General features: G+C 47.4%; 1 protein-coding gene across 4 annotated transcripts in view; it reads right to left on the bottom strand.

The window, feature by feature from the left end:
- Positions 1 to 15,389, bottom strand: part of LOC144681572 (plexin-B1-like) — a 225,187-nt gene that overhangs the window by 62,977 nt on the left and 146,821 nt on the right. For all 4 annotated transcript variants that reach the window (XM_078543275.1, XM_078543274.1, XM_078543272.1 and 1 more), the window contains exons 6-10: positions 14,997 to 15,097; positions 11,952 to 12,084; positions 9,783 to 9,939; positions 8,422 to 8,530; positions 836 to 944 (exon numbers count right to left, since the gene is read on the bottom strand). In XM_078543275.1, coding sequence (XP_078399401.1) covers positions 836 to 944; positions 8,422 to 8,530; positions 9,783 to 9,939; positions 11,952 to 12,084; positions 14,997 to 15,097 — 609 coding nt within the window. The remainder of the gene's footprint in view (positions 1 to 835; positions 945 to 8,421; positions 8,531 to 9,782; positions 9,940 to 11,951; positions 12,085 to 14,996; positions 15,098 to 15,389) is intronic.

Consider the following 15,389-nt stretch of genomic DNA (forward strand, 5'->3'; position numbering starts at 1 on the left):
TTAGTCCTCATTGCTTAACCCTTTTTTGCCCATGGTATCATTCTGGTAAATCTGTGTACGCTAATATAGCTTTCCTGTTGTGCGATGCTCAGAGCTGAAACACCAAGGGAGGTGATGTGGCTCAGTGGGTAGTGCCCTGCCTCTGAGCCAGGAGCTCCAGGTTCAAGTCCCACTGCACCTTTGGGCCACAGGAGGCGTGTTCATGACACAGTTCAACAGGTTGATAGTCAGCCAGCTAATGCTTCCAACGCTTCCCCTCTATTCCCCAAAGGGGAAAAAAGAGTGTGAAGGTACAAAGCAAACAAACAAATCACAGGAGACAGTTGCCAGCTTTTACTCACTGCACACTGCTCATAAGCCTTCGAGGCAATGACGTTTTAATCCGCGGATTCTTCTCTTTCCCTCCACATCTGAAGTTGCTCCCTGTTGGTGTGAATTGCCTCAAGTGGCTATCCATGGATGCCCCCCAACAGTGAGCATTAGCAGACGATCCCACCAACATTGGTCATCACAGGTGATTGTGAACCTGTCCTCACCAAGCAGGCACATAGATCTCTAGTGGGGCTTGCCGAAGAGTGATCGGGTACCCGGGGTGATTTTCCTCTCTCTAACCAGAGGAGACCGAAGCCAATTGCAGTGTTCTACCATTACCCCAGCTGAGATGAGCTCAGTGCTGACTAGGGATGAAGCCTGGCACCTTCTCCGCTCTGTAACAGCTCAGTGACCCACTGGATAAACTTGCGAACCATCTGAAGAGCAATTGGAGCTGCTCTGCAGGTAAACCTCACTCGGGTAACGTCCTAACCAAATCAGTCCGTTACATCCCGGCACTTACATTCTCATTAAAAATGATCATCTCATCCTCGCAGGTAGTGTTGTGAGTACAGTGATGCTGGAGCACACACCAATTACAACCCCATCGACTGCTCACACATCCACGACACCTAGAGAGGCAGTAGGGAGAGAAACATAAGCACAGTCAGTGATGCAGCAAGCCTGCCAGAAACCGGGCACCACAGCCTGGGTGGATTCACAGGCCTGCAATCATGGCCAGGATTTTTCAGTCCGCGTGCGGGGTCGGACCCAACATGCCATTGGTAAAATGATGCGCGATGACGTTGGGCGTGCGTCCTGATGTTATCGCGTTCTGTCTCGTGATGTTTTGTTCCGGCACACGCCCGCCAATATTTAAAAGGCCATTAACGAAGTAATTAATGTCAAGTTTACTCTGCCCATCCAACCTCACGGTTGACGGGCAGGCGAAAAGGCCAAGCGGCCTTTACGGTTTTTAGGAAACTTCATCCACGAGCGGGATAAAGTTTCCTAAAGTTTCCACAAATTAAATAAAAACTTTTCCTGAAATATAAAAACATGTCCCATCTCATGTGACACACGAGAGGACATGCGTAATTACATTTTTATTCCATTTATTAATTTATTTCAAAAGCGCTTTAATCTCCGAGGCAGCTCCGTGCCCCAGGGAGATCGAAGCGCTCTTTCGCGTGCTTGCTGGCCCCGACTCTCCCTCCTCCCACTGCGCGTGCAGGTGGCGCTGAGCATTACCACTCGCGTCTAACGCTGGATGACCCGCGAAAAATGGCTGCGCAGAGCCAATCGCGGGCAGCTCCTGCCGCGCCCACCCGGCACGGGAAAAATTCAGGCCCACGTGTGTGGGAGAAGTGGGGAAAAAAAGAGTTAGAGCACTTCAAACACTTCTAATGGCTTTGAAATCAATAGCAAATTCTCAACATCCTTTGCTGATTAAGCCATCATTACAGAATTTAGTGGCAGATTCCTTTCTTTGTTCTCCAAGTTCTCCTCATGCATTTATCAAACAGAAACTGCTGGAAATGCACTGCCAATCAGTCAATAACTGAACTCCATTTATATATCACATCTTAACATAGTGAAACCATCCCTTGGTTCTCTGTAATAGCATTATAAAACAAAATTTGACACCGAGCCATATCGGGAGTTATTCGGCCAGAAATGAAAACCCAGGTGATGGGTTTTAAGGAACGGCTTAAAGAAGGAAAGAGAGGGGGAAAGGTTTAGGGAGGGAACTCCAGAGCTTGAGACCGAGGCAGACCCGAAATCACAGCCACCAGTGGTGGGGTGATTAATCGGGGATGTTCAAGAGGCTAGAAGTAGATGAGTACGGGTATTTTGCAGGGCTATGGGGCTGCGGGAAATGAAATGGTGAGGCAATGGAGGGATTTGAAAACAAGGATGGGGAATTTTAAAATGAAGGGGTGCTTAACTGGGTGTCATGGTAGGTGCGCTGAGAACAAGGGGTGGCAGGACACTGCACCTGGTGCGAGTAAAGACATAAGCAACAGAATTTTGGATGTCCTCAAGTTTACAGAGGGTAGAAAACAGGCGACCAGCTAGAACTGCACTGGAATAATCAAGTGTCGAAGGTTAACAAAGGCGTCAAAAGAGAGCGAGTTAGGTTAAAAGATGACCGTTCAAAGTCTACGCTTGACATGTTAAAGTCTATCTTTCTCTTTCAGATGCTGATGGGCTTGCTGCACATATTTGCTTTGATTTCAGCTGCACATATTTGCTTTGATTTCAGATTACCAGCATTTCCATAAAGGTAAACTTGAAAGGGTGCAGTACAAGGGAAAGGGATTCAATGGGAAATTCTCTGAGCACAGCCTCCTCTTGTTATGTAAAATGCTATGACCCTATGTTCTATTTATCTCTGTCCCCAAGATTCACAGCTGCTTATAGGAATTATTGGATGGGAGAGAGGAACAAAAGAAAAAAAACAGATTTAAAAAAAAATCAATGCCTTTGTGCTCTAAACAGTCAGTAAGAAGGTAAAGGGGGTTGACCTTGGACTGAGTCACTGTAGATCAGTTCCCATTGCTGTATCACTCTTCCATGATGTTAGCAGTGGCCTAGTACCGTGGGCTACCTATCACCGTCCGAGTCACGGTGAACCACAGCGAAGGAGGATCACCTATGGATCGGGGCTTCTTCACCAGGAGGATCCTGTTGAAGGCGTGCGGCTTCCAAGCTACGGAGATCTTCACCCTGCACGACTCCCGCAAAGGCGGTTATTTTGACGTCACGTTCAAGCGGGTGGCAGACTGCGTCCGGCTCCTGAGGGTGTTCGAGGAGAAGAGAGACCTGCCGGAGATGAAGATCCTGACGGCGGAGCCGCACTTCTCTCTGCCGTTGCAACGGGAACGTGAGGTGATGGTGCATGTGTACAACCCCTTCGTCCCTGTCGCCGACGTGGTCACCTTCCTCACCAGGTACTTCGATAAGGTGGGGAGCGGCACCGAGATTCGAGACGACTTGGGGATCTGGACAGGCAAACGCCTGTTTAAGGTCACGCTAAAGACCGATGGTAAGGGAGCCATTTTCCACCCTCCCTCCAGTTTCGCTATCGGGGGAAACCGTGGCTACCTGGTCTACGCTGGGCAACCCAAGCATTGTCGCTCATGCGGCAAGGCTGGTCATGTGGCGGCCAACTGCAGCGCCTCCCTCTGCAAGATCTGCAAACAGGAAGGGCACCAGACAAAAGACTGCAAACAGGCCAAGTGCTGCAACCTGTGTGGCGAGGCAAGTCACCTCTACAGGACCTGCCCCAAACGCTGCCGTACTTACGCACAGGCAGCCAAAGCCGACCAGGGGGAAGCAGAAGAAAGGTTCCGTGTCACTCCAACCACCAAGGCCCCCAGGGAGCTCAACGGGACAAAGGAGGACACAGAGAGAGACAAGGTGGAGAAAGAGATTGAGGCAACAGAGAGCCAATCAACAGCACTACCCCCTGAACCTCCCAGTCCTCAGGACAGCGAATCAATGGAGGAGGAGGCAGCAGTGGAAAAGCAGCAGGGGGAGTGGCGGACGGTGAAGAACAAGAAAAGTAAGAGGGAGCGAAGAAGAAGCAAAGGCGTTTCCCAGAGAAGCGGCAAGAGGCGTCTCCCATCCGACACGGATGACAAGGGCAGCAGCTCTTCGGATGATGAAGTGCCAGAGCGGCACCGACAGAAGAGGCGGCAAAGCTCCAGGGCGTTGGAGGACGAGACACCCGAGCTCCAGAAAATTGGAGACAACAAGGAGACCAGCGCACCCCAACTTTGCCTGCAACCTGAGGAGGCCAGTGCACCACAGCCCCTGGAATCTGGGAGCAGTGAGGCAATCATCGCACCCCAGCTCCAGGAAGCCGGGAACAGCAACACCCCAGAGGGGGTGAGTTTTGGAGAAGCTTCTCCAGCAAAGGTCATCTCAAAACCCGCTCTCTACGTGAACCTCCAGATGCCACTGGAGCAGAACACGGCCAAGGAGATCTACCTCAGCCCATCCAAAGTGAAGGAATTTGAGCTCACTACGGGCATGAAGGAGCAGACTAAAGGTCTGGGACTCTCAGAGACAGTGGGTTTGGTAGGAGAATAAATGCTTTAAAATGGGTTTAAAGATTGTATCCATAAATGTGCGTAGCATTAAATCTACTACGCGATGTGTTGCGACCTTGGACTACCTAGCCAAGGTCAAAGCTGACCTGTTGTTTCTGCAGGAGTGTGCGATACCGCACCTCAGCTCCTACAGGCAATGGTCACGATGGTGGTCCCACGGGCCATCGATCTGGTCGGGCGGAAACGACTCTCGTTCCTCCGGCCTGGGTATTCTGCTGCGGGGAGGCAACTTCACCGTCTCCGAGGTCAAGGAGGTGGTGGGCGGGCGACTCCTCGTAGCAGACGTAATGTACAAGAACGCTCCACTCCGGTTAATTAACGTGTATGGCCCGGCACAAGGGGCTGAGCGGCTGGAGGTTTTTCAGCAGCTCCCACTGCTGCTGGCGACCTCCAGGCCGGTCATTCTGGGCGGGGACTTCAACTGCATCATCGATGCGGCTGGACGATCCGGCAGGGCCGGAAGCAGATTGGACGCTACGTCCAGATCCCTGATGGAAACAGTTAAGGATGCCAAGCTGCACGACGTCTTCAGCAACCCTGCAGACGGAGCGCAGCGTAGATACACCTGGTCGCGGCCAGACGGGTCCATTCGTTCCAGGATAGACTTCCTGTTTGTGTCCCGTGCATTCACAGTCAGATCCACCGACGTCAAGCCGGTGTTCTTCTCTGACCACTGCCTCCTACTGGCGGACTGCCACTTGGAGAAGGACCTGAGGGTGGGCAGGGGGGCATGGAAGCTAAATGTGCAACTGCTGACCCCAGAGAACATTGAGGAGCTCAAGAGGGATTACAAAGGTTGGAGAACCGTGAAACCCCTCTTTGAGTCCCTGACACACTGGTGGGAAGCGATCAAGGGAAGCATCAAGAGGTTTTTCATCCTCAAAGGCACCCAGAAAGCTAGAAAGGAACAGAGGGAAATGTCCCGACTCCAGAAAAAGATGCAGAATCTGCTCCGGCTGCAGTCGATGGGGGTCGATGTCAAGGAGGAGCTCCAAGAGGTGAAGGGCCAGCAAGCCTCGCACTTTGCCTCGGAGGCCTCCAAGATCATCTTCCGTTCCAGAGTCCGCTCCGTGGAGCAGGATGAGACGTGCTCACGTTTCTTCTTCCAAAAGGTACACAGAGAGCGCTCTGTGATCAGCAGCCTGAAGGAAGAAGACGGCTCAGTAAAGTCATCACGGTCCGACATTCTGAGGATCAGCAAATCCTTTTATGCCGGATTGTATGACGTGAAGCCCACGGACAGCACGGCCTCCCAGTCCTTCCTGTCCTCTATCACGGAGGTCTTAGACCACAGTACGCGGGAGAGCCTGGACAAACCGCTAACTCCTGATGAACTGACTAAGGCCCTCGAGTCCTTCGAGAAGAGTAAAACCCCCGGAAGCGACGGCTTGCCGGCGGAGTTGTATTCGGCTCTGTGGGACTTGATCGGCCCAGACCTGCTAGGAGTGTACGAGAGTATGCTCCTGGCCGGTAGTATGTCAGAATCCATGAGGAAAGGCATCATCACCCTCATCTACAAGCACAAGGGGGAAAGGGAGGAAATTAGAAATTGGCGACCCATTTCACTGTTGAATGTGGACTATAAGATTCTGTCCAAGGTCATCGCCAACCGGGTCAAATCCGCTCTGGAATTGGTGATTCACCCTGACCAGACCTGCTCTGTGCCAGGCAGGAAGATCTCTGACAGCCTGGCGCTGCTCAGGGATACGATTGCCTATGTACAGGACAGGGGTGTGGATACCTGCCTCATCAGCTTGGATCAGGAGAAGGCCTTTGACAGAATATCGCACACCTACATGGGGGATGTGCTCTCCAAAATGGGCTTTGGGGAGGGAATTCGAAATTGGATCCAACTGCTCTACACTAACATCAGTAGCGCAGTTTCAATCAATGGGTGGGAAACAGATAGCTTTCCGATTAAATCTGGAGTCAGGCAGGGCTGTCCTCTCTCGCCTGTCCTTTTCGTGTGTTGCATAGAACCCTTTGCCGAGTCCATCAGGAAGGATCCGGGCATAAGAGGAGTGACGATCCCAGGCAGTGGAGGCACTCAGGTAAAAGCCTCCCTGTATATGGACGACGTCGCCGTCTTCTGCTCGGATCCGCTGTCGGTGCGCAGACTGATGCACATCTGCGACCAGTTCGAACTGGCCTCGGGAGCCAAGGTAAATCGTGGGAAGAGCGAGGCCATGTTCTTTGGGAACTGGGCTGACCGATCCTTTGTCCCCTTCACTGTCAGGGCTGACAGCCTGAAGGTGCTGGGGATATGGTTCGGAGGGACCGGGGCATGCGTTAGAAACTGGAAGGAGCGAGTGGCTATGGTGAAAAGGAAACTGGGCATGTGGGAGCGACGCTCCCTCTCCATTGCGGGAAAGAACCTGGTCATCAGGTGTGAGGTACTCTCGCTGTTGCTGTACGTGGCGCAGGTCTGGCCCATTCCAGACTCCTGCGCGATGGCGATCACTCGAGCCATCTTCCGCTTTATCTGGAGGTCGAAAATGGATCGTGTCCGCAGGGACGCGATGTACAAGCCTCTAGATAAAGGGGGAAAAAACGTGCCCAACATCGCCCTCATACTGATGGCCACCTTTGTGTGTGGCTGCATCAAGCGGTGCGTAAACCCTCAGTACGCAAACACCAAGTGTCACTACGTGCTGAGGTTCTACCTGTCCCCGGGGTTGCGAAGGATGGGTCTGGCCACGCTGCCGCGGAACGCTCCAAGTAGTTGGACCGTGCCGTACCACCTGTCCCTGGTGGAAAAATTTATGCAGAAAAACACCTTTGACCACAAGTCCATCAGGCAGTGGTCAGCACGTAACGTCCTAGAGGCCCTGAGGGAAAAGGAGAGGGTGGACCCTGTGGGATGGTTCCCCGAGCAGACTGTCAAAGTCATTTGGCAGAATGCCTCATCGCCAGAACTTTCCAACAAGCACCAAGACGTAGCTTGGCTGGTGGTGAGAAAGGCCCTCCCCGTCAGATCCTTCCTACACGCCAGGAGGCTCACCCCCTCTGCACGTTGCCCTCGAGGTGGCTGTGGTGGGGAAGAGACCGTTGTTCACCTCCTTGTGGATTGTGCCTTTGCAAAGAAAGTCTGGAGAGAGATGCAGTGGTTGCTGTCGAGGTTCATCCCGAGCAGTTCTGTGACACAGGACTCTGTGCTCTACGGGCTGTTCCCAGGGACACACACCGAGACAAACATCAACTGCAGCTGGAGGATCATCAACTCGGTGAAAGACGCGCTTTGGTCTGCCCGAAACTTGTTGGTCTTCCAGCACAAAGAGTTGTCCCCGACCGATTGTTGCGGACTGGCACAATCCAAAGTCCAGGACTACGTGCTGAGGGACGCACTAAAGCTTGGGGCAGCTGCCGCAAAGGCGCAATGGGGAAGGGTCGCTGTCTAAGACCTTTCTACCACAGCGCACCGAGAGACTGGGAACTGTTTAGAGCCCCTCGGGCTGTACAGATCAAAATGAAAGGCTGTAAATGATTGTAATATTGTTTGTACTGATGCACCTGGTGATACATCTTGTAAAAGTGTAACCTGGATTGTACCCTTGTAATGTTGTTTTTGAAATGGTTTGGAATGTGATTGAAGATATTTTATGAATAAAGTATATTTTTACAAAAAAAAATAGCAACAATAATGCCATCTGCATCAGAGAATGCTTGAAATTAAACATAAATGTACATTGTAAACAAAACCTGTAATGGCAAGTGTAGTGAGGCACCTCATGTACTGGGTTGAAAGAAACGGATCTATATTGCGCTTTATATAGTGTCAAATTTGAACTGTTATGTAACACACTTTTACAAATTTTATGAATAAAATAACAATAATGAAATGAGAAAAGTAAAAAAAATGACACTTCTTATACTGGTGCCATGGCAACAGGGCTTGTGATTCAAATTTACAGCATTGAATGTGAAATCAATATTGGATTTTCTTTTTGTCATCGTGACTTTTTTTTGCTGGAAAGAGGCTGAAAACACTTACGGAAAATTTCTGGAGAGCTGCTGCACTGCACTGCAGTCATAGAATGTGAATTCTTCTGTTGTCAGTATGATGCTAAAGAACGTTATTTGTAATCTGACAGTCACATGATCTGTAAAGGAGATCAGAGCAGAGATCAGAGCTTTCCCCACACAGGGCACATTCATCGGTAACCACGGGAAAAGGCAAGAAACTCAACAAATGCCACCCACAGGAAGCCAGCATCAAGGAAAGTACAAGCTCATCCGGAGGCAACCTTACATACCCTGGAGTCTAATAAGAGACTGGGCCTTGCAGAAGTAACTCCTGCTGTCAGCCCTTACTCAGTGGTAGCTCTATCATCTCTGAGTCCGTAGGCCATGGGTTCAAACCCGATTCAGAAAATTAAGCACAAAATTTACACTGACATTCTGGTGCAATACTGAGGGAGTGCTGCATTGTCAGAGATTTCATCTTTTGGATTAAAGGTTAAACATATTTTCCCTCTGAGATGGGCATAAGAATCCCATGACACCAATTTGAAGAGCAGCAGGGGAGTCCTGGCCAAAATTTATCGCTAAAACAGATGAATTGGTCATTATTTCATTACCGTTTGTGGGGGTTTGTTGTGCCTAGATTGGCTGCCACATTTCCTGTATTACAACAGTGACTGACTACACTTCACAAGGTATTGTATTGACTGGGCAACACTTTCGGAGGCCTGTTAAGTCATGAAAGGCACTATATAAATGCAAATTTCTCTTTCTTTCCTGCAAGGAGTGACAACCATCGAACCATCAGACAAACATTTTCGCAATGATCTGGAAAGCTAATAGAATTAATGCCCTTTGCCCAAACCCCAGTGTTAGTAACATCTCATGAACAGCTCCAGAAAATGAACTATCACAGTGCTGCTGTTTGTGGATGAGCCTGCACTGGACACTGATGCCAGCTTCAATACCGCATCTTCCTATAAACAGTCTGCTCGCAGGAGTATCTATGGTAAGGACCAGTAATATCCACAATTTCTCATCTGCCTTAAAGCTGTTCTTTGCATACGGTTGTGTCACAGACACCAATCACCTAACTGTCCTAATAACCAGCCTGAGTGTTGTGTACTTGAATGTGAATTTCCTCAATGTTTCACCAGCCTCAGTTTTAAAGTTTGACATTTTACACACAGAGATACCATCAATCAATGCATGTCAATCACTCTAATGACTTGTATACCAAATATTCTTGGGGGACACAGCACAGACACTCAAACACAGAATCTTGGCACACTGTTCCACTGCAGTTTTAAGCTAGGTAAGTGTTATGATTAGCTTTTAGATGTCTGTCCCCTCGATGCACTGATCTCAATGTTTCTAACTCCTGGCACATACCTGTTCCTGGTTTTGTTGGTGGAAGCTGCTGGACTTTAGGGGACCAGCAAACCACACCACTCTCAGTAATGACAGCAGGACTGGAATAATCATCAAACAGACAGGTGTAAGATTCGTCCTCGGCAAGAATCGGTAAGTCAGCGACGTTCACAAATACCTGGCAACGAGGGAGAAAAATCACTTGGATAAAGGAGAACGTCACCCAAAGGTTGAGAAAGTATTTTTTGTGTTGCAATGGCCGTCCAGTTACAACACGCTGGCATCTGTTACATTTGTACTACATAGCACCCTGAGTTTAGTGTACGCCGCGGAGTGCAAGTGTTTTACTGAGTGGCTTGGAATATTGAAGACTCCAGGGACTGATTTCAGAGATGTAGAGCAACAGTCGAGTGTATTGCCATGCTTGGTTGTTGCATCAGTGGTTGGGTTTCTGTCGTGCCACCCGAGCTGGTGGGCATTTCCCATCCAGGAAAAGGGAACATGTACACCAGGTGCTACACAAACACTAGATTTGACTATTCCAACACAGTCCTGGCTGGTCCCTCATATTCTACCCTCCGTAAACTTGAGGTCATCCAAAATTCTGCTGCCCCGGTCTTAACTTGCAGCAAGGCCCATTCACCTATCACCTCTGCACTCTCTAACCTACATTGGCTCCCGGTCAAACAAAGACTTGATTTTAAAACTCTCATCCTTGTTTTCAAATCCCTCCAGGGTCTTGCCCCTCCCTATCTCTAAAAAAAACCTCCAGACTCTCAACCCTCCGAGATATCTGTATTCCTTTAATTCTGGCCTCTTGTGTATCCCTGATTTTAATCGCTCCACCATTGGTGGCTGTGTCTTTAGTCGCCTGTGTAGTTTCGGTGTCATACTTTGGTTTTATAACGCACCAATGAAGTGCCTTGGGACGTTATGTTTATATAGCGCCTTTAACGTAATGCAAGTTGTTATTAATGCATACACAAGTGGATGTCAGTAGAACAGATTTGAAGAATTTCTACTGCTTGTGCCTTAGGACAGTACAATTGAAGGACTTGAAATATGAAGTAGAGTCTCATCCTGCTGTTCATCCACAGCTACAGATTATTAATCTGTAATAATCGATGCATGTGCACCTACTGAAGATAGAAAATTGATAATCATGTAAATTGTGTGCGTAAATCATAATTATTGGTTTAAATTTTAATGCTTGGATCTGGAATTTTATACAATTGAACTCAGCACGAAGCAGCTGCAATTCAATACAAGGGAGGAGAGGAGCTGTTTCAGATCACTGCTTCTGCATGCAGTTTGGCTCCACAGAGAATCAATTTGAGTGTAAGAGGGAAGCAGAGAATCCAAGCTTTTAAAATCAATATTTCAATTACACATCAACGAGGTGGATGTGCAAAACCAAAGATAGGAGAATGAGTGGAAGGGAGCAGCAAGTTGAAGAGTAAACTTATCTGAAGGAACAGCTTCATCGTGATTGAGAGGTGCTTACTCAAGGAACAGCCTATGACCCAACTAAAACAACACACACTTGGCTGAAGTAGTCAACTGGGAATTGGATCAATTCTTCATTCAGCCACTAGGAGAGGGACATAGGTTTCAGAAAGCAACCTTGACACACCCGAAAACAAGATGATAGAGAAAGCGGGATGATCGCAATGGTCTTGATTCCTTCTGCTGTACGATATTTAGATTAAACTAGAGACAATCTGGCCCTTAAAAAAAATAGTAACTGCAGTGAATGGGTGACAGGTCAAACGTTTGTTAATCTTGAATTAACTGAAGATATTCACAAACTTTGCTAAGATCCCTGCTGAAGCTTCCATGTTCCACATGTCTTGCAACCACATTTTTCGGTTTAGCAATGAAATTTAAGTACATGGGCCAAAAGCAAAATCCACAAGGACTTGATATGCTGGCCAACGGACAATTCTGTTCAAACACAAATCGCTAAATAAGCGATGGATATACCACCTACTTCCACAGAAGTTACATTGTCTAAATTTCATCTGGAACAATGTCAGGGTGCACTGAGGATGCTCGGAGTAGACTCATAAGGCCGTCTGCCTAATACTGCTCCTCTTTCTCAAGTGTCTCAAGAGGAATTTCACCAGATGGATGTTCAAGAACATCTGTTGTCGACTGCATCCTGACATTCCCATTTACTCACGCTCTCACCTGTTTTTGCTCCTCTCTGCTGATATTAGCTGGCGTCAAAGTCTGCACTCTCAGACACTGTCGGCCTTCCTCATAGCTCCAGAGCCACTGAATGCCTTCCTCAGCCCTTGCACACTCCGACCTCCTGCTGCATCTATTGGTAGAAAGGAGGCCGTATCAACACTAGGCAATATATTCATCGTACACTATGGTATTGGAGCAGTCAGCTGCTCAAGCATTAACAGTGAAAGGACTGGACAGTTCTGTTGAAATGAACACATTTATCAAAGCTTGTGAAATAAGTTGCCGTGTTCCAACAATGGTCAGCGATTACTGAATTTTTCAGCTTCTGACCCAGGGCTTTAAGCAAGACTACACTTTTATCTGTGTCACCCATGTATTCAAGAGCTCCAAAGGTGAATTCCATCCTGCTGGGAGATGCTGCAGCTTATTACCCATCACCTGTACTCAAAAAGGTCATTCCCATTTCAAAAGGCCACCTGGCAGAACATTGACCTTGCAGTACAAGGCAGTAATCGAAGTTACCATGACTGGAATGCACTTTTCGGATAATTGAGCAGGGAGTTTAGCACAGGAAGTTAGAGGTCACGTATTTGACCCACTGGGCACATTCCAGAGTTAACCATTTCATGGACACCACTGAATTCATTCAATAGCCTGTTTAAAAAGACTATGCTTGCTCTCTCTCCCAAGTAAATTAAGTGAAATTCCACACCGTAGGGGTGATTTTATAAGCCTGTCGCTTGCCTACTCAGAGCACTTATTGGGGATTTGCACTGTATACCCACTATAACTTGCTGCCCAAATGGACTGCGAATTGTGGGGGTATAATCCTGAATTTGCTACATACATTCCTACTGGGCTAAACCTCATGGTTGGAATTCATAAAATCTTTCCTTGCATATCTCATCTTGCCTTTGTCCAACCATCCTTCATCCAGTTGCTTTCTTTGGCATGACATTTGTACAATTGCAGGAACCATCATGTTTCACAAAGTACTGGATGATCTGTGTAGCTATCCTATAGTCTTCCAATGCTTATCAGCCTCTTTTAAAGTTAATAATCAACACAGCTCCTTTTGCTGAAATGTTATCCCGCAAATCCTTTATTCCGCAGAGAGTTAGAAATCACTCTGATCTCTAATCTCACTCAAGGTTTATTAATTTTATTTTTTGCTCCTGTCCTGTGTCTGTGTTCACAGTCCAATACAAATAAACTGCTTATATCTTCATTTATTCCTCTCAATATTTTTAAGTGCTGGATCACATTCCACTCAAGTTTCCAATGAAAACAAGGCAAGTTCTGAACGTGGCCATTCGTAGCTCGGAGCCTCAGGACTGAACCCTTTGTAATGCACCACCCTCCTTCACATGGTAAAGTGCCAAAAACTGCACACGTTATTCCAAACATTACAATTCCGTGAATCGCTAATAGAAACTGCTTTCATTTATAATCAAAAATCCTCAAGTTGCATCCCAATATTTGCTGTTCCGAGACTTGTATTATTTGAATATTTCAATGAATGATTAATAATCACATCAAAATCCTTTCCCATCTTTGCTAATGTTCCTAATGCATTCCTGCACATCAGGTTTACTGTTTTTCATAAAACTTTCATTGAAAAATCCATCTTCCACTTCCCATCCATCCACTTAATTCGTTAAATCACTGAAAGCTAATGGTGTTTTGTGTACTCCTTACGCAGCAACACGGCTTGGCAACATCAGCACATTGGAGAATTTTACAAGAAGCAACCCTCCCCATGTTTTTTTTTGGTGAGTGTGAACAGCAGAAGCAAGAGGTCCAAATCAGAGTGCAAGTTCGGCCTGAAACTGCAAAGCTTCATCGATGGCATGTAATGGGGTTTTGGGCATACACCAGAGTTGCGCTCCACCATAACTTATGACTGGATAAGAAGTGGTACAAAGGGAGGCTGCATTGCTAGCTGTCAGCATCTTTGCAAAATTAAGTCCATGCTGACATTGAAATTATTTGGAGTGTTCAAATTTTGGCGCACTCTGCAGCTATGACATGTTAGCAGGACCCAAGGCAGTTGGTGAAGCGGAAACCAAGACACAGAGCTTTTCTTTATTGAGGGAGTTTATTGACTTGTTCAGTCTCTCAGCTTTCCTCCTGCTCAACCTAGTGTCCCAGCTTTCCCCTATTTATATGTGCTCAATTAACACCCATCACCTGTTTCTCTTAACCTTAATGTAATGAACAAACCGTCACAATGTAATTTGACAAGATATTGACATGAAGGATGAGGATAAAACAGTGTAGTGAGCATAGGAATAGGCTAGCAACTCTCAGGCTGAAAAATTCAAATCTCACGTGGCATGTGTGAAAGGGAATTCAATAAATCTCCATTGCAGCCTGGCATCATGAATGGGAAGCTGTTGAATTTAATTAAAATCTTCAGGGGTTGACTAATGTCTTTCAGGGAAGGGAATCAGTCATCTCCTACCTGACTTGGTTTACAAGAGACTCTAGACCCCTTTACTCTTAATATCCTCTGGAGTGGCTTAGCAAACTGCTCAGATTAGGAACGGGCAATAATCGAAGCCTTGCCAGTGTTAATCACATCCAGGGGTCAAAGGAAAATCATCTTGGCCAATTGTTAGTAGCCTGAGTTGCAGTAGTTGGATTCTTAAAGCCACTGCTCCCATTCTATTTGTTTTGGGGAAGATACTTGCCTGCATTTTGCTCCTCTACTTAGTATTTTGAAACTGCATTTTTTTTTGCCTTAGTTCTTTAGTTTCTTCATAAACTTATCCCGTAGCTTTATTGGTTGCTAAGCTTAGCTCCCAGTACCAGTTTTCCAGGTATGGGGAAGCTACTGTAATTGGTGGGAGGGGTGAGTTTCACAATTTCCAAGGAGGCAGCCTTATTTTGCTGGCACGTGTCTCTGCATGTGTGACAGGTAAGCACAGCAACGTTGCAAATTCAGGGCCCCCAGGTAAATCCTTAATCCCCACAAACATGTAGTGAGGATGACAAAATCAGAGAGATGGGATTCATCGGGCCTCCTCCTCCATGACTCACCTGCCCTGTAGTATGCACCAGCCGCAGTATGGGTCTCTCGCTACCAGACAGGACTGGCAGTCTGTGTACTCCGAGCACTCACTCACTGGAAGCTTCAGCACCTTCAATGGAAACCGCCAAACATAGTTAGATAAAACAGTTTTCCACATGTCACTGTGGAGATCTTTTCCTCAGTTTAACCTCGCCCTTTGGGAGGGAAAAGGACAGTAACTCTCAAAGACGGCTTAATAAAAACCCTAACCCTAACGTGATGTGCTACAAGAGGGTCTGCCCACAATTCCACCCCCGCACTGATAGTAATTAGAGAAGCCCAAAGCGTGGGTGACGAGAATATGCATTCTCCCTGCCAAACTCACAACTTCAGCCTCCAGCATTCATGTCCTCATTCCCTGT

Source organism: Cetorhinus maximus, chromosome 6 (genome assembly GCF_964194155.1).
Source record: "Cetorhinus maximus chromosome 6, sCetMax3.hap1.1, whole genome shotgun sequence".
NCBI classification, from domain to species: domain Eukaryota; kingdom Metazoa; phylum Chordata; class Chondrichthyes; order Lamniformes; family Cetorhinidae; genus Cetorhinus; species Cetorhinus maximus.